General features: G+C 38.8%; 1 protein-coding gene across 2 annotated transcripts; it reads right to left on the bottom strand.

Annotated features, from left to right (window-relative positions):
* Positions 1–573: 573 nt before the first annotated feature.
* Positions 574–22,229, bottom strand: cltcb (clathrin, heavy chain b (Hc)). Of its 2 annotated transcripts, XM_056756406.1 has the most exons (33): positions 21,707–22,229; positions 20,440–20,647; positions 18,540–18,808; positions 18,300–18,461; positions 18,093–18,206; positions 17,307–17,480; positions 15,175–15,372; positions 14,890–15,090; positions 14,425–14,577; positions 12,367–12,489; positions 12,122–12,259; positions 10,854–11,018; positions 10,588–10,768; positions 10,329–10,492; positions 9,437–9,562; positions 9,145–9,287; positions 8,832–9,066; positions 8,593–8,715; positions 8,362–8,507; positions 7,917–8,100; positions 7,594–7,786; positions 7,330–7,487; positions 7,086–7,250; positions 6,879–6,986; positions 6,398–6,565; positions 6,172–6,321; positions 5,933–6,064; positions 5,736–5,846; positions 5,454–5,624; positions 5,148–5,369; positions 3,847–3,867; positions 1,825–1,900; positions 574–1,706 (listed from the first exon to the last, which is right to left on the bottom strand). In XM_056756406.1, exons 1-33 carry the CDS (start codon positions 21,746–21,748, stop codon positions 1,576–1,578), a joined length of 5,055 nt encoding a protein of 1,684 aa, XP_056612384.1. In that variant the 5' UTR covers positions 21,749–22,229; the 3' UTR covers positions 574–1,575. The 2 variants fall into 2 exon arrangements, with proteins under 2 accessions (XP_056612384.1, XP_056612385.1); XM_056756407.1 differs by lacking the exon at positions 3,847–3,867 and having other exon boundaries at positions 21,707–22,228.
* Between the last annotated feature and the right edge of the window lie 58 nt (positions 22,230–22,287).

The raw sequence follows: 22,287 nt of genomic DNA, 5'->3' as shown, positions 1-22,287 counted from the left end.
CGCCTGACCTGAACCCCATAAAGAATCTATGGGGTATTGTCAAGAGGAAGATGAGAGACACCAGACCCAACAATGCAGATAACCTGAAGGCCACTATCAAAGCAATCTGGGCTTCTATTACATCTGAGCAGTGCCACAGGCCGGTTGCCTCCATGCCACGCCACATTGATGCAGTAATTCGTGCAAAAGGAGGCCCAACCAAATATTGAGTGCATAGAAATGAACATACTTTTCAGAAGTCTGACATTTCTGTTTAAAATATCATTTTTTTATTGATCTTATGTCATATTCTGATTTTCTGAGACAGTGGATTTTTTTTTTTCATTATCTTTAAGCCATAATCATTAAAATTTCAAGAAATACAGGCTTGAAATATTTCTCTCTATGTGTAATGAATCTATATAATATATGGGTTTCACTTTCTGAAATGAATGACAAAAAATATTAATCTTTTTCATGATATTCAAATTTGTTAAGATGTACCTGTATATTTTTTACCTTATATATGAATTTCTAGTCCTTTGTTATGTCTGCTTTAACATCATTTGCGAAACAAAATAAAGTGGCAAAATATATGATGGAGAACGGATGAGTTTCTTTTTAATCTTTGCCAATTTACAATCAAGCCCCCAAAATAATCACAGTCCTGTTAATGTATATTCCCCTATTTTCCATTCTGCAGATCACACACAAATCTTACAGGAGGACAAAGCATTAGTATCCATTGTGTATTAATTCTTCTGTACACTTCAAATAGTGAGCTAGAACAGCACAACACCTGGCACACACAAACCTTAATACAAAGAATCGGATGAGTAAACACAGAAGTCAGAAGGATCGATGTATCCCTTGCTCATTTATGGAAATGGGATTCACACAAGAAAAAGCACTGTATTCAATACAAGGAAAGGTCACCTGTTACACATGGAGTGAACGAGATGTTAACAACTACGAGGTCAAACAGGGAACCAGTTTATGCTAAGGGATTAAAATCGTGTACTATATTCATATCTGTATGCGCTTAAAATTTCCATACAGCTACATATTTGTGTAGAATATCAGATTATTACTTAGTGTTAGCTAAATGTACCCATGGATGCATACGTTCATGTTCAAATATTGTTTTACATTTTTTTCAGAATATACAATAATGAAATGCATTAAACAGATTGACAGTGTAAGCTCTTCACATACAATACATCAAAATTAAGAGTTCTACATTAGTTTCCTCTCACAAGAGTGCAAATCAGATGCTTCACGACATAGTTTAAGGTTAATTGCTCTTCTCACAACTCCACTTACATACACAACCCATGCCACCTTAAAAAAAATCTGCCTCAAAACAAAAAAATAAGCTTGTGATAAGCCTTAAATATGGAATGTGACAACAAAAAACGTGGTCCGATTATTTTCTTTGACAACACAAATAAAAATGAAGTCCTTCATTGCATTTCAAGGAAAATAATTTAAAACGCGTATCTTTTATTTAAACTTTATATAACCTTGTGAGTAGACCACAATAAGCTAGTAAGAAACTTAAGGAGAGATGGATGGACAGCTGCGGGCAGGAGGGCTCTACATGCCGTAGCCGAAGCCTGGCTGTGCGGGTTGGCCGTAGCCAGGCGCTGTGGGGTAGCCGTAGCCGTAAGGCTGCTGTGGGGGTACTGCGACATTGGGGCCTGCAGTGAGCATCAACTGGGGTGTGCCTGGAAATAAAACGCATGCAACATTCATTCATTCATCAATCATCACTTGACTAAAGGTCTGCAAGGTTCTGCATTACTAAATTAACACATCATACAAAAATCCTGGCAAGAATCCTACCATAGACAATGGGTTGTGCTTCTGTGAGTTGCTCTTCCGCTTTCCTCAAAGACTCTGAAGCATCCAATTTATCAACCTGAATAAAGCAGAGGGAGAAAGAAAGACAAACGAGACACCATGAGCAGAGATAAATGGCCTCGAGTCAGGTACTAGTGACTGCTGGATGGGACCATTCATGGGAGATGCATAAAGCCAAGCTTAATACAAGGTGCACAGGCTTTCAAAGCAGGTCTCAGGGCACAAGCTCCTTGCCATAGCACTTCATATCTCACGATGGAACACTCCCCTTCATAAATCAGCATTTTATCCACATACACCACAACCAGACCACTATGATTCTACAGATCCTCTGTAAATAAGACGCGAAAGGTTCTAAAACTAAAGATAGACGGTCCTGCCATCCAGTCAGTCAGTGTTGTCGTTTTTTTAACTGTGAATATGTAGAAAACAGAACCCCTTTTGTTAAATTTAATAACTGCTCTGCTGGTTTAAGTCTTACTTTGTGCCACTAAACATTTGTTACGTAATAGGAAGGCACAGCTCATTGGACAGGTGCTGTATAATAGACGCCCCTGCAAAAAAATGAAGTCATCGTGCAAAGGCTACGAACAAAAGCTCTGCAAAGTCCTACGGGTGCCTTCCCATAAATATACACATAGATGCCTCATTTGACAGTCCCAAACAAGTCAAATGTGTCTGCCATTTTGAAATGGTTCATATTTGAATTGCTCACAATAATACATTTGAAAAAAACGTTTCCCAAAAGAAAATAAAATGAATTTCAGAAGACACAGGATAACCTTTCACAACTGACAATGTGCTGGTTAGTCTGTTTGTATGTTTTAACTCAATACTACTGGTTTTTAACACAACGTATTAATGTCGTTTTTGCATTTTGTATGAATAACTACTATTCCAGAAGTACAGTTAACCTGTTTCCAAGTGTTTATGGATCAGTTCAATAAGACAGACACCTTGCATATAGCGTCCCAACAAATCAACTACTAATGGGGGCATCTATGTATATAGATCTATGGTCTTACCTGTCATTAAGTGACATGAATGCGATCATTTACTTTTCAATGGTTCTCAATGGTGTTCCGCAGAAGAAAATTTAACATAGATGATGACAGGACTTTCGTTTTTGAGTCAACTTCTCCTTTAACGGCGCATTTGGGTTCAGTTCTCTACATAGACCCGGTTTCTACATTGAAAGGTTTTATGTATTATGAATTTGAAATATGAATTAAGAATTATGCTGTCAAGCAGGCTTATAGAGACCTGCAAGTCGAAGTTTTGTTGAAAGGGAGAAATCATGCCAAAGGTGTAGTTGTTATTCCTATGTTAAAAAGAGTGCATGAGAGAAAGGCAGAGTAAGAGTAAAGGAGGGATGGGTGAGAGATGGTCTACAGAGCCATTCACGGCTTCCAGAGGCAGGCAAAGCCAACAGCCAAGTTCCCTGACCTGTCAAGGGGGCTAATGTCATGGAAAACACATGCTTTGTAAGTCACTAACAGCCATTTTAGTTTAGTGAAGGACCACGTTTTATCAAAACATCACTAGACGTTGAAAGCAAACCGAGCAACCATGCACCTATTTACTTCTCAGTTTAAAGAAAAGCAAATATGTATAGAAATTCTGAAAGCGTGGTCACTTCATTTTGCTCTCATCTCACTTTAAATCTAAAATTCAGACTACAACTGAATTAGCTGATGAACTTTAGCAATCTTTAAATTTAGTCAAAAAGAAACTGTGATCGTTGATGACAATCATCAGTTGTGAACAAAATGACGGTTCATCAGCTAATTCCAGCTTGCAAACATCTATAGTTCTGAGGCTCTGCATCACAGCGTCTGGTATACGAGATGGTCAGTAATCTAGAAGAAACTCAAGGGAAGTCTAGTTAAGGTGTGTTTTGAAAAGCAGCAGAGTGATATGGGAGGGAAGAACTCATGCAGACTCTTCAAAGTTTCAGTCTTCCAAACTACAAGGGTTAAAGGCGGAATAAGAGTGAACCTTCACCTTTTCCTTAATTGCATCAACCTGAAAGGGAATTTAAGAGTGGCAGCTTAAGAAACAAAAGCAAACTTAACAGTCCAGCATTGAAATAAAGCAGGTAGAGAACAAATGCAGAAATCACCAGAAGTGTTAAAAGAAATCAACAGAAGGAAATCAGAAGATAAACAAAACAACCTGTTTCTCGACTAGTATTACTGTGATTAACTTACACAACTATACATCTAAAACAAACACACTTCAGGTAAAGATGATTCAATATTCCTAATGAATGATGTATATTTAATGTTTGATCTAACCATGTTCATTGATGATGAAAGAAATATAAGTTAAAGCTGCAATCTGTAACTTTGGCCTCCCTAAAAAATTTCAAGTTTCTTATGTGTACTTTTTTACTATAGTTAAAATCAAACTGACATTGACAGAATAACTTTATAATAGAGATGCACTGTTACCAAGTTTCTCAACCGATAATGATTATTTAAGAGTGATATCAGCCGATACTGATTCTGAAGATTAAATTAATATTTCTTACCTTTCTCTTAATTCATATAACAGCCTTTGATATTGAACATCAAACTGGTGATGTTTCTAAACATTTTCTATATACAGAGCACAAATTCATTCCATTTCCCTGTCCTCTTTTGATTGACAGGATATTTATTGGCTCTAATTATTGGTTCAAAACTTGCTTTTATAGGTCGATACCGATTATCGGCCGCTACGGTGCATATCTTATTATAAATCATTATTATAGACTTGGATTGTAAAACAGGATGAGGTAAGTAAACATGATTTGAACATTGATTTTTATGTAGTTGATCAATTACTGATTTTTCTTCATTTTTAACAAAAAAATCCTACAGAATGCAGCTTTAGCATGCAATACCAAAAATGGGGTATTCTCTAAAATGTGAATAAATTTAACAAATTATACAAAAAACATGAAAAACATAGACATACAAGAGCTTTGTTCAAGACGTTAAGTTGGCCTGTCTAGACAGTTTTATAAAGCATCACATTTTTCAACATAATTTATTTAAAACAAATAAATTGATGTCAAAACAAATTACAAAAAGGTACAAAAGATTAATTACATTCCCTGCATCGAAAATCACATGCCAAGACGAAATATGACTAAAAAAGTCAAGTCCTTCTTAGAAGACAGCGGTCTATGAAGACTTAAGACAGCATGACAACCTGTTGTTTTGGAACAAAGCTAATGGATTTTTACAAAAACTGAACATCAAAAAGCGTCTAAAATATCTGAAACTTTAACCCATCTGTACTACAGGGTGGATGCTCACCTTGCTGAGGTACTCCCTCATGACCTGAATGAAGTAGGGCATGGAGAAGTCCATGAGGTTGTGCCTCCACGCGGTCTCCAGCACCACGTCGGGCCTTAGCAGGTCGTAGCAGGTGAATAAGCAGGCAGCAAAACACTCTTTCTTATCTTCTTCCAAGAACCACTGCAGAAGCTCCTCGGCCAGTTCTGTGTCTTTGGACTCGGAAGCGTACTGCATTGCATCCTGTGAAAAAACAAAGACATTTTGTTCAGCAGGTCGTAGAAAACTAAGATGCTGTTTGACGTTCCATATGACAAAGACTGAGACCTTGTAGAGTTTGTCTTTCTTGCAGAGCTCAACGCTTTGCTTCCAGCGGTTGTTGCCCTTAAACAGGTAGGCGGCGATTCGCCTGAACTCGATGAGTTCGTGCTTCTCCAGGCTCAGAGCCAGAGATATGTTGTCGAAGTTGTCGTAGGCATCGATGGACGTGCGCAGAGCCTGTGGAGAACAATGACATGGGTTGAGAAAAGCTGAAAAGTCCAAGTCAAGTCACAAATGGCACAGCACAGAAGTACCAAATGTCACGGTGAAGACAGACACACTTCCTACCTGATAATCTTCCTCATTGATGAATAGGTTATTTAGTGCCTCATTTACGCCCTTGTTATTGTGGTTCTGTACAGACCGCAGGTATGGCTTCACCAATGACAACTGCTTGACCTACGCAAAAGAACATCAAAGTCACATTGTTTCAGGATTTGACTTTTAAAAGCGATGTAAGGTCAGGAGAGGTCGATGCACGATACCTTGCTGAAGAAGTTGACGGCGCGAGTGTGGTCAAGCCGCGGGGACAATACGATCAGCAGGTCATTCAGTAACAAAGGTTTAAACTCCAGATAGAACTGAGTGGCTTTGTAATACAGCTCAACGTTAGCCACCTGCAACAACACACAAAATACTTCACATCAATCCACTTTAACTTCATAACAGATTTGTGTTACAAATGAAATAAGTGCTTCCTTCTCATCCAAAGCTATGACAATACCTTGGTTATGATGTCTTTGAACTGACTCTCCTTCCAGGCATCTGCAGGATGGTTCATCATGGTGATGATAGCGTTGTCATACTCCTCATACTTGTCATACAGGAAAACTAGCTCCGCCCACAGGTGAGCCTGCTCAGCCGCCCTCAAAACCTGCACAGCAAAAATATCAACCCATCATTCTCTGATCACAGCATTCAAGTTACAGGGACTATTTCAGCTCTCTGACCTTGGGAATGTTGACTCTGGACCAGAAGAGTTCCAGGTGCTCCCTCATTTTCTGCGGCTTGAATTTGGAGTACAAGATGGCCAGCTCTGTGAACATGCCCATGTGAGCACGCTCCAACCCCAACGCCGCCTCCAGCATGGTGATCAGCTCCTCAAAATAACCACGGTCCTGATGGAGGGTACATTGTTATAGTTTACTAAAGCTAGACCTAGACATTTTGGGTAGTAAAAAATAATAACATATTTCCTAAATAACATTTATTAAATTATGTAATAATTATTAAATAAATAAACAAATTGTAAAAAATATTAAAATAAAAATAAAACTGAAATAAAAAAACTGAAATAGAATTATAAAAGCACATAAGAAAATTACTAAATTTACTACAAAAATAAGAGCAAAGGTAAATTGAAATAATTTTTCAGTCATTCATGATTATAGGATATGGATTTTAAATCTCAAGTATCTGGTGTGTATTCACCTGGTAGTAGTTGATGAGCTCCTCGAGTTCATCCGCATGGACGACAATATGTAATCCACACATCTGAGCCAAGCGGAACTCTTTTCCTTCCACGCAGGCGAAGCAAACCTACATACAGAAAACAACAGTCATTAAAGTAACCTTAAATAATGAGGAACACAAACACAGTAAAGCAAATGAGTTTAATTTTGAGAACCGTGACCCGACCTCTTTCCAGGTCCTTGTGCTGTTGGCTTTGCGGGCGCCATCGACAGCCGCCTGATACTCCCCGAGATGCACCAGGGTTGAGGCCAGACGGCCAAAGTTGGACACATTGTTATAAAGTAATTTAGCTGCATCATACATCTTCTCGTCGTAGCATCGGTCACCAACCTAGACAAATAAAAAATAAGCTACAGGTCTGTCCTTACACAGAAGTACAACATGCTTAAGTAAAGTAGACGACTCGTACTTGTTGAATGTGTGCATTGTTAGGTCCATTGATAAACTCTTCTAGTTCGGCCAGGCGGTTGGTCTTGGCCAATGCAAAGATGAGCTCGGTCTCCACGTACGACTCACGAGCCTTCTTACGAGCCATCTGCAGGAACTTCACCAGATCCTCCCAGTTTCCTGAGGAAAACATTACGGATCCCAAAATACAAAGATCAGTATCCTCTTTTTCATATTCAAGATCTCCAATTGGGTTTACTAATGAATACCGCTTTTTAAATCTTACCGCTTTGTGCTGCGGCCTGTCCCACCTCCATGTAAGCAGAGGGGTCATCAGCTTTGATGTAGGAGTCAATGGCCTCTTTCACCAGTTCCTTCTGCAGCTGAGCTTTAGCCAACTGACTCCAAACCGCAGGCTCATTACAGCGCTCGGCAAACTCATAGGCTCGGTCCAGATTGCCAATGTGCTCGATGAGAACCTGCAGTCCAGCACAACAAACGATGAGAAACCAAAGTCGAGGATAAAAAGAGAGCGATCGTGTTCTCGTACTCTGGCAAATTATGTTAAAGGGTGTAAAAGGTAATTGAGAGATTATGAAGGTGGCGCACCTGCACGGCTGATGTGTTCACATCGAATTTCCTGAAGATCGCGAAAGCTTCTTCGAAGAGCTCGTTGCTAATGGCGATGTTAGCGATGTCAGGGGCATCGTAGTTTTCCAGGCGGTTGATATACTCCATGACACGAGTGCGGTCAGCTTTGATGGCGGTCAGGATCAGAAGGTTCTGCAGGTTCCTGACACACAAAGCAATTGTTTAGTTTTGGAAATTATTAAATGTTAAATTAGCTTGTAAAGAGTAAAGACACAATGTGTACTTTTTCATTCAAAAAATTTAAACAAAAAGTCGTAGCTCAATGATACTGCGAAGAAGGGTGGAATGATGGGTAATGTTGTTTTCACCACCACTTATGACATTTTTGGATATTTTAATGCAAAAAAATCGTACATATTGTGCCTTTAAACACTTCTGACAGAAGATAATTTCCTGAAATTACCTGTGTTCACTAAACACCGAGTTGTCCAAGACGATCTTCTCCAGAAGTTCAATGAGTTCATTGGGTAGGTCAGCAGTCATGAAAGCTTTGACAGTAACAGAGACCTCCTCAGGGTCTTGGGTCTCAGAGAGCGCGGTCTGCACAACCTGTGATGGTCGGTAATGTTAACCAATGGTCGGTAAGCTAATCTTCAATTCTACGAATCGTAGTAAGTCACTTTCTCATGTGTACCTGGTCAATCAAAGGTCTCCTGTATGGGTTGCTTTCCAGAAGGACACTAGCCCAGAGTTCCGGATCCTTACGACGCACAAGGTATCGGGAGAGACTCTTGAAGAGGGAATTCTCATTGCAAACCTATAGATGTAAAAGAGAAAACAATAGGAGCCGAATTCAAAAACCAACTTTTCTCCAAATATTAAATGGGACCAGAACTACAAATGTGCCGCTTCTAGGCAAGAAGACGTCCTTACATGGATGAGCTCCTGGTCACATTGTCCCCTCTCATAAGCCACACAGGCTAGATGCGGGTCCCTCTTCTCGCAGTACTTGCCCACCACGCGGCTGTCATAGAAAGGGTTCTCTCTGAGGAAGCGCTCTGGGTTGTTGTTGCTGTCGATGTAGATCTTAGCCAGGGCATTATGGGTAGCCGGTTCCTCACAGCCTTCGTGGATACGAGCCTCCAACCATGGCAGGAGAAGCTTCAGTCTATCATAAATTTAAGCATTAATAAAAATAACAAGTGAATATACAAGCAGTCGCTGGATATTTGTCGTCTTAAATCACCTGTTTCTCTTCTCCACCTCGGCCACCAGTTCATCAGTGGAGAACTGTCCTCTCACCACCAAAATGAGGTTCTTGATGACGTCCTCTGAGCAGTCCACATCTAGCAGGCCTCCGATCACCACGGGCAAGCGGCTTGGGTTTACCTGAAACACACAAACAGACAAACAATCTTTTCTCAATGTTGAACTAGCTCAGGCTGATAGAACAGATGTTGAGGAACACAAGTGTTGCCAATTTTTTGTCTGATCAATTTCATTTTTGTGAAACAGGATACGTAACACTACACACTTACCTTTTGCACGTAGATTTCAATGTATTTCTGCAGGTTGTTGCGATACAGGTAGAGCACAAGGTCATGGACGAAGTCAAAGCGGTCACACACAATGATGAGGGGCAGCTGGTCGGTCAGTTTCGCCTCCTGTTTGAAACACGTTTAAGAATTTGGTGTTATTAAAATAGTGCATTTGTAATCTATGATCCTGCCTGTAAAAACCCATCTCAAGTCATTTTTTGTGATTTAAGGATTTCATTATAAAATCATCCTACATAATGTCAAGAACATTCTATGAAACATAACCATGATATCTTTAATATTGACTGAATAAAGCTTCCAAAGACTGAAATCAAAGTCAAACTTATATGTGAAATAAAAATTCAGAAACATAATAGAAGAACTTGGATAGTCAAAGAACACTGATGATGATTGTTAAAAGCTCCAATTCAGAACTTCTTATCGTCATCTTTGTTAACATAAAATTACAAGTTACTTTACATACTTACCTTTATGCGAGTAAGTCAACTGAAAAATCGACTTATATATAATAGTTCACCCAAAAATGAAAATTGTGTCATCATTTACTCACCCTCTTGTCTTTTCAAACCTGTATCACTCTCTTTCTTCCACAGAACACAAATGAAAATATTTTGAAGAAAGTTGGTAACCAAACAGCACCGGCACCCATTCACTTCTAATGAATGGTCACAAAACCAATCCAAGTGAATGGGTGCCAGTTTAAAACATTCTTCAAAATATTTTTTTGGTGTTATGTGGAAGACAGAAAGTCTTACAGGTTTGAAATGACAGGGGGGTGACTAAATGATGACTGACACCTTTTTTGGGTGAACTATCACTTTAAGGAGACCTTGATTTTTAAATTGTAAAAATTGGGCATCAGATGTCATACCTTGAGAAAGTTCTTCACACGTTCAGGATCGTAACAGTTGCTTTCTCTGCAGATTCTTTCAACTTCCTTAATTTGACCAGTTTTGCAGGCAGCCTGGATATATTTAAAATGAACTTCTGGATCCTGACTGAAGTTCACAATGGAGCCCAGGAAGTAGAACAGCCCTGGAAGACCGCACAACCAGATACCGTTAAAGTAGTTGTGACCTTTCATGACAATCGATCTGGATGCAAAACGGCAATATATTATGTGTGCATACCCTCAAAGCTCTTAAAGGACTCGAAGAGTTCTGTGAGGCCCTGGGTGGACAGCTGCTCGTGATACTTGGAGGCAACCTGTACGCAGATCTGAAGGTTCTGCCTAATGTTGGCAGAGAGCATGGCTCTCAGACACTCCAAAGAGTCCTCCACCGACAGTGCGCCAAAGAAGTTCACCAGCCACTGCAGTCGAGACAGAATTGGTTACTTCCCAAGTTTATATGAATGGAAACATCTATGGCCAAGACATGGAAGAACATCATGTTACCTCTGGGTTGAGCAGATGGGTGTGGACTACAGCCCTTTTGATGTCATACAGGTCAGTGTAGTGCTCCAGAGCTCTCTGCAGAAGACCAGCTTTCTCACACAGCTGAGCCACATGAGCGCGGTCGTAGTGAGTGAACATCTGGTTGCCCAGAATGGCATCAGCCACCTGAAGATAAAAAACAGGTTCAGTGAGATACAATAAAAAAAAGAAAAAAATATAAAGAAGAAATGTGATCTTTATATTAGGGGTGGGCGATCTAGAAAAAAAATTCAAATCACGATTTTTTTCCAGATAGATCACGATTCACGATTTTATCGCGGTTCTTCTTCAAGTTGGTTTTAAGACTATTTTGCAAATTAAAGGGGCTTCAATACAGCCAAACTAAGTCCCCATATAAAAATATACTCTTTACCATTTATATTTTGAAGAATATTTTAATCAAGTTAATATTTAATGCAAGTGCAAGACCATAAATCAGCTGTTAGCAAAAAACTTTACATTTTGAATTTTGTTTTTCATCTTGTTGCGGCACTCGGAGTAAAGCTGTGGAATGGGCGTGGAGGATAAATATTTTTGGCTGGGTATTTCGTAACGTGGATCTACGACTTTAAGCAGTTTTTTAAAGCCCTCATTTTCCACAGTCTTTATGGGAATCATGTCTTTGGCCAGTAAAATGCGTCCGCGTCAGTGACATCTTTCCAGCGCTTGTTCATTCTGTCATACGGATACGGAGTTCCTTTCTCAAATGGTTGTTTCGGTAAAGTCGTTGTTTAAGCCTTTTAGTTTCCGTATGCTTGGTTGTACCTGATTTACTCGCGTGGGATCCCTTTATAATTTGACTGTCGGCATACTCTTTCAGTCCCTTTATTTTGAGGTGGTTAAAAAGGTTCGTTGTGTTGCCTTACGACGCTCGAATCTTATCATTGCCACATTTGCAAATAACTGTTGTTTGGGCCGTGACAGTTGGAGAAAACCCAAACCATTTCATTATTACTGATGGATAACTTTTTTTAGGGACCAAGTCCTCCGTTTTCCCTCCATCTTCACTGACCGCGTCACTTAATCTAACTGAATTCACAAGCAACGTATATGAGCTTGTTTACATGGCGCAATCTATCGCAAGTATGTTGACGAATTCTATAGAACACTACTATATAGGACGATTTAACGATTTTCCCGAAAAAGTGGATCGTGCAGTCATTTTAATCGTTCGCGATCTAATATCGTCATATCGCACACCCCTACTTTATATGTTTTGCACTAGAGACCTGTGGAGCGTGCATTAGGTTCATCTCCAGCAGACGAGTCTGCAGAGGTCCCTCAGTGGGTCGGTTGTTCTTCAGGGCATCCAATAGGAAAGAAGTGCACTGCTGTATCAGGTTATATTCCATAAACACATCCACAATCTATAAAGAAAAAAAAAAGTCAGCCATTGTAGAATAACACATCTTCCAAGTTTGTTAAAATCATTTAAAAATCTATCAAGAAGATATGAGTCAGAACTGTCTCAGACCTGAGTGATGTCAGCCAAAGGTTCCTCATCCTGAACGAGCATTTGAGAAAACTGCAGACCTTGTTCTGGACTGATCCGCATCACGTTCCTCAACAGGAAGATCCAGTCTGGAGTGTAGCCAACCTGCACACAGATGGCCTCGCATTAGAGGGCGGTCGCAAATTTCAAATCCTTATGCAGCCATTTACTGATGACTCTAAAATCTATTGCCTGGAAACATGTAATAATCTCTTCTTTAATCTCACATACCTATAATATCCGTGGATTTGTTTGCATTACATATGCATGTACAGGTATGTATTATTTCAAAATGTGGTTGCAAGAATATGAGGATTCCTAAAAAATATGATTTATATGTTTTTATTATTAATACACCTACTGTGCAATGTTTTTATTCAGGCGAAAAAGGTGCAGGTTTGCTGCTCTTTTACATGAAAATACAAAAAGTTTGAGTATGTTGTCTTTCTACATTAAAAAAATAAACAAAAATGCGAGTCAATTTTCCTTTTAAAGGGGGGGTTAATCTTGTACAAGCTTGTCATGCATAACATTGTCAACTTGTCGAAGTTGGGCATATGACGTAGCATTTCTGTGCTCGAGACACTCCCCCAAGGTTCGTACACATTTCTGAAAGTTTCTTCGACCATGAAATTCCGTTACATAACAACTTTTCTTATTGGACCATTCTTCCGGAAAAGCACGCCCAGCAGTCTACCAGCGACCGCGAAAGAAAGAGCACGCCCATGCGTCAAGAGAAAGAGTTTGCTCATCAATGTGCTTCGCAGAAGTTCAGCTGTGTTTGTTTGTTCATTGCATTTGGGTAAGGAATCTTATATTAACTGTGGATATAACTAGGGATTGTTTGAATATTCGATATGCATTAACTATTCGAAAATTAAAAATGCTATACGAATATTCGTAAACCACTTTGTTAAGTTACCGCGACAGAAGACCCAGAGTTGTCACGTCTTATTTTACACTTCTTCACTTCATATGTAATGATTTCATAATATATATAAAATATAAAAATAATTAGTATGTGTTCCTAATCTTTGTTCACTCAGATCGCAAGCTAGTTTTGATATTTTGAGTTTACACACCGGATCGCGTGTTATGCTCTGCTCACATCACCATATTAAAATGTTTCAAAACTACCACAGAATTAGTTCACACTCGTTTACATTACTTAAGTATAAAAATACCAACGTTATTTTCAATGATTAACAATAATTCATTTATTACTTGTTCAGTGCATTTGGTCTTTGGAAATTAATTTTGTTTATTATATTTTATATTTATACACTGTCCATTACATTGCACAATTGCACATCGCATCTGCAAACTGTACATTGTAAGAAGCAATACGTTAAACCTGTAAATAACACATCTGCACATTCATTTAAACAACGATTTTTTGCTTTTTGTCAATTTTTTTACTTTTTGTATATAGTGCATTATTGTTATTAAGCCAGAAATTCTTGTCAGATCTTGGTTTTGTTACCGGGAGTTAGAAGAGCAGCGGGTTTTTGTTAACCGGCTAAGGAGCTTTCACCTGAGTAAAATAGGCCTATATGATATTGTATTTCTTATCAAGAACATGTAAACCAAATAAACAACATATCACAGACTGTCAATATACATTGGGTTTTGTTTTGGATGTTCTGGTTTGGTATTATACCGTTCCACATGAGTTTAAATGCTTTTGTTTGTGCTTTTCAATTTTTCCTTTTATTCCAATGTTGGTAATTTTTTAACATTAAAAAACCTATAAACATGATTTCATTGGATCGCCATTAGCTTTGATTACGGCACTCATTCGCTGTGGCATCGTTTCAATAAGCTGTCCTGCAATATCCAGAATGTCCATTTTTCCCCATCCAGAGTTGCAAACATTTTTCGCAAAGATCTTGTATATATGATGGGAAATCGACCGCCTTAAAATATTTTCCTTTGACATTAAAACTAAACAAAAGTGTATGTTTCCTACATGAAAAGTCTGAATATATTTTATTTTTACATAAAAAAAGTGAGAGTAGGTTTTGCTTTTTCTTAACCCACCTTTTTTGCATATAGTACAATTTTCTGGAACTGCCCGGTCTCAGCAAAGCACTGGATAACTTTGTTGGGAACGTTGGCCCTTAGATAGACACTGAGAGCAAGAGTCGGATCAACAGACTTCACCAGATCTCCCAACTCCTCAGAGCACTCCAGCTGCAGAAAACCAAAAGAAAACATCTCCTGTTATTTACTATATATTCATAAACCCTGACATCACGCAAATCTTTGTCACGATAGATAACAAAACAAGCTGGTCTACTTAATTTCTCTACTTTAAAAGTAAAGTAAGGGTGAAGAAATAAATGAATTATGAAATAATAACAGCGCGTGAGAGAAAAGTGATGGATGATTATTAGTTTTAGTGGAATCTCTGCTGGGAGGTTTCTATTACTGCAAGCCAATGTGAATGTCAAATCCCTCAGTGATAATGATTTATTCCTTATATCTTTTCACAAGAGGAAGCACCTTATCTTCCTTCAGCCATTTCTCCAGGAGCTGCTTGCGGCCCTGCTGTAAAACCGGCCGGCACAGCTCCAATGACTCAAACTTGTTCAGCTGGCCCTGGTCCAGCAGAATCCCGAAGTACTGCAGTAGAGGAGAGGTCTGACCGGGCTGAGCCGGAACACCCTGGAAGCGACGGATGGTGTCGGGGGTACGCAGAATACCCTGAAATAATGCAAGTGTCAATCAGGAACTTCAATAAATTCCTGTCTAAGATTAATGAGGCTTGAAATTTGCAGTCTGCCGTACCTTTGGTGCATTCGCAGCCACCTTGGCAGCTTCAGAGTAATTGCCTCCTGCAAAAAGGTTGTTGAATTTGCGGGCGAAGAGCTCCTCGGCACCAGCCAAGTTGTTGCGGACGGCCATCCTGAGAGCCAGGTCGGGGTTCTGCAGTACGTTGGTGATGTAAGGGATGATGTTTTCCTCCTCCACACAGACAGACAGCACCTAAAAAATAGATTAAATACAAAGAATATATTAAATGAAGATTCTTTATATTAAAGGCTGCAAAGCGCTACAAAAATAGACAACTTTTCAATTGTGGTCTATGACATCATATATATATCTTTTTAATATAATCGATAGGATAGTTCATCCACAATCTCTGTCATCATTCATTCACCCTCATGTTGTTTAAAACCTATATATGACTCTTTCGTCTGTGCAAAACAAAATATTTTGAGAAATGTCTCAGTGGTTTAATGTCCATACATTGGAAGTCAACAAGAGTCGATGTTATTAGGTCACCAAAATTCTTCAAAATATATTATTTCATGTTCTGCAGAAGGAATTCATAAGGGTTTAAAATGACACGAGTAAATGATGAAGAATTTTCATTTTAAGAGTGAAATATATTTTTAAAGGTCCAGTGTATAAACTTTAGTGGCATCTAGTGGTGAGGTTGTGAATTGCAACCATCAGCCCACTCGCTTTTGAAGCACTACAACGGCTGATACAGGACTAAGATGTCATTACATTTTCAGTTCTTTGCTGAAGGAGATAACGTATTTATGAAAAGCGCTATGTGGAGCAGTTTGTTCGTTAAGGGGTGCTGTAGAAACAACAAGGTGAACTCCATATAAGGGGACCCACGGTGTATGTGGATAGAAATAGCTCATTCTAAGATAATAAAAACATAACACTTCATTATTTAAGGTCTTTAAACAGCTCTGAATACATAGTTATGTGTAAGATATTGCATTTTAAATGCTTGTTGTGAAATTGTTTGGCTCTGAAATACAAATCTCTCTGTTCCAAAACCAGCCTATAATTTCTTCTGCATTACTTTAATTATATTCATTAACTAATAGATTACAGTGAAATGGAATAGATTGCCACCTATCGCAATCCAAATTGCCCTTAGGGTAATGCATAAACGAATAGGCAGGTATCCCATGATGTATTTATTGTGCAGGTCAGAGCGTGACAGCAGCAGTGGTCACTTTGACTCGAGCAAGCACATCACAGACTGCCATAAGAGGATTAGAGATCACATCTCTACCACCTACTGCGAATCACATGCTCTTCTCACAGTATGTGTTGAGGGATCAACAAATGCAATAATTCACAGGCATTCCTGCATCCATAATTTACGGAATCGTGATGCATAACAGCCTGTTTTTTGTTATTCTAAAATAAATTTAACAATTTGAACACAAAATATAAAATAACAGTATTTGTTCATACAATGGATGTCTATGGGGTTGGTTACCAACATTCTTCAAAATATCTTCTTTTGTGTTCTGCAGAAGAATGAAAGTCATACAGGTCTTAAATGACATGATGGGGAGTAAATTTTCATTTTGGGGTGAACTTAAAAATATATTTTCTCACACATACAAGGAATGGTCGTGAAATGAGTTGCCTAACACAGTCTTTAGGAAATGTACAGACCAAATGAAAAGAAAAACCCAGTTATTACATTGATTCAATTTAACATTATTAGCTAAAAAATCATTTTGAATAAATCACGATTACAACAATAACATTTATATGCCATCCATAGTGTGGCCGACAGTCTTGTGGTTGAAATGAGGAGCTTGATGGACACAAGACATTAATGAAGAGAGAAAACAAACGAGAGCGTAACCAAATGCACAGATCGTGTTTCCCATCTCTGCATATTTAATAAGACTCGGCTCTGAGCTCCATAATAATTCATCAACTGATGGCATTCCCTTACAACAGACTGAAGAACAACAAACTAGATACACATGCTCGGCACGCTCTGGATATATGGAAACAAACCCATGGTGTGCCTCAAGCTCAGCTGCTCCATTCGAATGTGCTGACCAAACAAACCCTAATGTTAAGAGTGCCACTGAGCCAATGCAGCATTTTCTTCTGCCTGTCAGTTATATGGGAGACATCAAAGGTAGTACCTGGCCCTTCCGGTTCACACCGATGATTCCAGCGGTGGCTTCATGAGGGGCTGTCACAAAAATGGTCTCTCCGCTGATCCTGTTCATGTAGATGCATGTGCCGGTCTCAAGGTCATAAAGATGGATGTAGCCGTATTTGGTGATGAGGAAAACAACGTCGTGCTTGGAGCTTATCTAGATAGGGACGAGACAGGAACGATTTTTCTAAAGACCAAGTCTAAACCTTTACCACTAAAACAGAAAGAAAAAAAATGTGTACATATTGGAAAAATGATATATTGATAATATACTTTTAATAATATTATAGGTCGCAAACATCAGATAAAGAGCAATGCTGAGGGCAACTAATTAATATGGCCCTGCACATTTTGTTGTTAACCACAAAAACTGTGCATGTAAACAAACTCCATGTCATTCTGTCACAAATATATGTCACTCGATAGAGGCTAGCCAAATTTAGGAAGTGGCCAACATGGACAGGTTGTGAGACATGCCCTAGTCCATAAAACCTATGAATAAAACTACAAGTTGAAAGGAAATAAAACCAGACTACATTAAATGCAGGGTTACATGCATGATTTACAATTACCTTGTTTACTTTTCACCATAAAAAAATTCTGGTACTTTAGTGGATCATCATTTAATGTCCGGTATAAAATCTGGGTCTTAAAGCAAACACTGTGTATTTGTGTTCGATACTTCAATAATTTCAGCATAATAACGTTCGATTCAAATGCTCCCAAAAAGTTAAAAGAATGTTAAAACAACATAAAAAATAATAAATACCTGCATAGCAACCGGGAAATCGTTCTGGGCCTCTGGAGGGAAGAAAACATCCACTGCTTTCTTTGGAAAAGGCTGATTACCTGTCGGAGGTGTTCCAACCTCAATAATGTGTAACTGCGGGAAAAAACATTATGAGAACAACGTCAAAATTCAGTCTTTTTAACTTGAAAAACAACCAAAATTTTTTTCCAGACACATTAATCAGACCTTTCCTCCAGCTTGTCCCCGAACAGCAAAGCAGAATAGTGTGGACTCCTCTGCATTTCCCTCCATTTTAAACTGAGCAAATGCAGCAGCGTGACCTTCGATTGGCTGCGACACCTTCCTGTCCACTGAGTAAAGTTGCATTGCACCCACAACACGGTTTTGCTGACAAAAAAGTAAAAAATATTAGGAAACTTCTGTGGTGACATGCTGGACTTAACACAAATTTTGATAAATTCATACCTGTGCTGAGATTCCAATGAGAAGCAGCCATTTCTGTTTGGCGTCGGTGCGGTAGTTAATAATCTGACAGCCTGCTAAACTGGAATGTCGGTCGAAGACTTTGATAGGCTGCGAGTCTCCTTCCATACTCCAGTGATAGACGGCGTTGTCTGTCACGAGAGCTACGGTATTGAGAGAGATCCACTTCCAAAACGTAACGTCATCGGTCATGGTGTGGGCCTTCATCTTGCTCTTCATTTCAATGTTGAAAATCTGAAGGGTTTTTGCAGCTGAAATTCGGGATAAAAGAGGGATTTTTATAGTGTATTTAACTACTTTTAATTTGGTAACATACGAACGTCAAGAGTAAGATAATCACATGATGCTTATGCCAAAGTAATTGTAAGGTAATGAAAAATACGAACAATATGACAAAACTGTAAGAATGAAAAGGAAACATCTATATTACAAGCACTGCAAACATTTACAAACATCAAGCAAGAGATTCGATTTGCAATTAGTTACCATTAGCAACAATTTTTAGCAAAGTTGTGTAGCTAGTATGCTTAGAAATTATGCAGAAAATGAAATAAGAATATATATTCTTTATGCTACACTACAAAGAAATAGAATCCAATGCAGAATGCTTTGGTAAAATGACTGTTAATCTTATCTATGGTCACTGGGACTGTCATCATAACTGGCGTAAATTTAGGCAAAACATGGTTGACCTTGTAATTGGCTTTATTTCCCAAGTATACACTATTTAAATCTGAAAGTTTTTTCATAATCAATATACAGTGAACCCAAAATATTTACATACATAAGCCACATATATTTCAAGAATGAATCGTAAGAATTAACGAACCAAGGTGGTGTTACTTGATTTAAACATAGCACAACCACACGTTTCAAACACACTTTGCAAAAAGATGAACATATTTTTTTTTTAAATAATGCTCATACATTTAAATAATGGTTTTGTCTGGATTAATGTATAAATACTTCTGGGGCCACTGTATATTTTTCTCCCTATATCCTATCTTATCTTTGTACACTACGGTTTGTTTGTTTTTTACAAAACACGAGAAAATCTTAAGAGGAAATTCTCTGAGCAATAATATAAACTGCATTTTACAGCCTTGTTTTACTGCTCTTGCTATTTTCAAGGTCATATTCAATTTAAATGCAGCATTCTGCATGAATCTACGACTGCACAAATATCTTAAATTTAAAAGGCATTGGATTATGGTAGACCTTTGCATTGCATTGACAATAGGCTTCCAAAACAAAGCAAAACAGAAATAGCAGAATATTGTTGTTCTAAATAAAAACAACAAAATATATAAAAGTTGTATCCATTAAAAACACTATTGCTGTTACATGCATATCACACACTCCCGACCCCCTCCCTACATGGCTAACCTACATCTGTATCATTCAACATCAAGGCATTCAGATTGACCCCACAATGCACAATTATAACCCCACAACTCATAATAGATGAATTTGAACTCACCGTCTGCAAACATAAGAAGGCAGCAAGAAACAAAACAAAAATAAGGAACAAAAACAAGCAAAAAGAGACAAAGCATTTATGACTGCAAAACACTTTCAATGAACATTTTAAAGGCTATTCTTAAACAAACAAATTTCTGCAAAACGCTTTACTGCGTCATGACACACATATGACTGAGAATATGAATTTGTTGGGAATATGCTTGATATATATACTAACAATAGTAGGCTTAACTTAATGAGAAATGACAAATTCAAAGTCATGTTGTATATGGTGATGGGAGGGGGTTGCATGAAAAGGACCTCTTGTAATCGTAAAGGCAGATTTTTGTACTTTCTGAAAATAGTCATTACATCATCTGTGCCTTAATGTGTGATGGGTCCCTACACCAATGCGTCTTACCTTTAAGAGCGATGACTTTGCTGGCTGGGTTCATAATGGCACTGTCTGCAGAGATAGGCCTGCGGATGGGCGTGTTTGGATCGCTCATGTCAATGATGACCACCTGGGCCTGTTCGCCCACCTTCTCCCTGATACAGATGAATTTATCCGACTCCATTGTGAGGGTGCTGAACCCAATGTTTGCTGGGTTTATGCCCGAGTTCTGGAGCTGGTTTTAGGAAAAACAAAGTTAGATACAGTTTGGGCACAATTACATGGTGCATTCTGTTAGAAATAGGAATAACAGGGGTCTTTGGACTGACTTGATAAATAAAGCATACTTTCCTCCACATCATAGGAGCCTATTTACGGTGATGTGTGTGATGCTTAAAAACGCTGCCTAGTTTCACAATATGATTTCACTATATGTAAGAGTTCGGAAATGCGTCGTCCACATGACTATTTATGTTAGTGGGGCTTTTTGTGATAAAAATACATAGCTATGTGTTTCTCACAAGCCCACCCTCCTCCCCGATGAGGTGCACCTGCGCAATGTCAGAGCACGCAGGATCGACTTCAGACTCATTTCGTCATCTCCAGTCTTCATTTTAATACATTAAAACATCTCTAATAACTTTAACACAGTTGAACAAATATTCGTTATTTGACCACTCGATTTTGTTATTTAACAATACTGATTTACACCACCGACATTGACAAATATGACTTCACGAGGGTTGTGATGGTGTGCATCGCTTCTAGCGACAATTAAAAATTTAGCGAATAACAAAGTGACATTTTTATTATCAGTCACATCTGGGACTAAATTCATCAGATTAATCATTCAACTGAAATCCGAATAGTTGTTTATTCGTCGTTTAATAAAGCTGCTGTAATCCTTTCAGCGATCGCTGCATCCACCTTTATAGACTGCGTCCCAAACCCAAGTAAGCTCCCTACCTAAACAGCATCTTTGAGCATCATTGATGCGCTCGAACCTTCAATTTTAAGGATTAACGTTTAGGAAATCATAAGGATATTAAAACGATATTAGAGCATATAATACTACTGTAAATTATCGTCGCTTTCGATGCAAACTTCTGAAAAGTGCTGTCTATGTAGGCAGCTTACACATTTTTAAAGACACAGCCGTAGACATGTATGGGAGGTCATTCATTGAGCTAGCGCTAAAGCTAGCGAGCCCTGTCACCTCTATTTCAAAAGAGCCAACGAATAATAACGCTTTAAACGCGTAATTTATGAGTAAGATCCAGTGCTGTTAACCCACCTGCAAGTGCTCCTGAAAGCGGATAGGCAGGATCTGAGCCATGGTTACGGCTTCTGTTTTCAATCCTCCCGGCCGGACTCCTCGCAATATTTCTGCCTAGCTTTAGCGAGCGACGACCTCCTCTCCACGGACACCCCCGATTGAAAACAGATCTGGTACAGGATTGGTTGTTTTATTAAACGGAGAAATCAAGTGTCGCGGTTTCGTCGTGTCAAGCCGATCCGCCGGATGGTTGATGTTTTTTTTCTTCCCTCTCTGCACGGATGGGACTCGCTCAGACCCGCAATGGCGGCGGAAACAGCTCAGACTGACAATCCGGAAGCAGCAGCGCCGATTTTGCGGCGGAAGGACATTTGCGATTTCAGCGATTTTGTGGATCGCAAGGACGACGCGAGAACCTCTGATTTGGTGTTTGCTAGTATTTGGTACCTTAATATTTTAGGTGGGATTTTAAAGTGCTGTTGTGAATTTCCTTTGCGAGATCAAATAAATCGTTTCATTTTTGCCACATCATTCAGTTCTTCATATTCGGTGTACGTCAGTTCCGGGTGCCCTCGGTGTGGCGCTTTAAATGTATGCGA

This window comes from Triplophysa dalaica, chromosome 9 (assembly GCF_015846415.1).
Source record: "Triplophysa dalaica isolate WHDGS20190420 chromosome 9, ASM1584641v1, whole genome shotgun sequence".
Classification (NCBI taxonomy): Eukaryota; Metazoa; Chordata; class Actinopteri; order Cypriniformes; family Nemacheilidae; genus Triplophysa; species Triplophysa dalaica.
Note: the sequence above shows the minus strand (reverse complement) of the source record. Positions and strands in the feature narration are given on the sequence as shown.

Excerpts from the sequence above, each read along its gene's own strand:
- cltcb (XM_056756406.1), bottom strand. The coding sequence starts at position 21,748 with ATGGCTCAGATCCTGCCTATCCGCTTTCAGGAGCACTTGCAG. Across the intron at positions 9,288-9,436 it reads TTGAAATCTACGTGCAAAAG|GTAAACCCAAGCCGCTTGCC; the intron begins GTAAGTGTGTAG and ends TGTGTGTTTCAG. Across the intron at positions 6,987-7,085 it reads GCACAAGGACCTGGAAAGAG|GTTTGCTTCGCCTGCGTGGA; the intron begins GTCGGGTCACGG and ends TTCTGTATGTAG.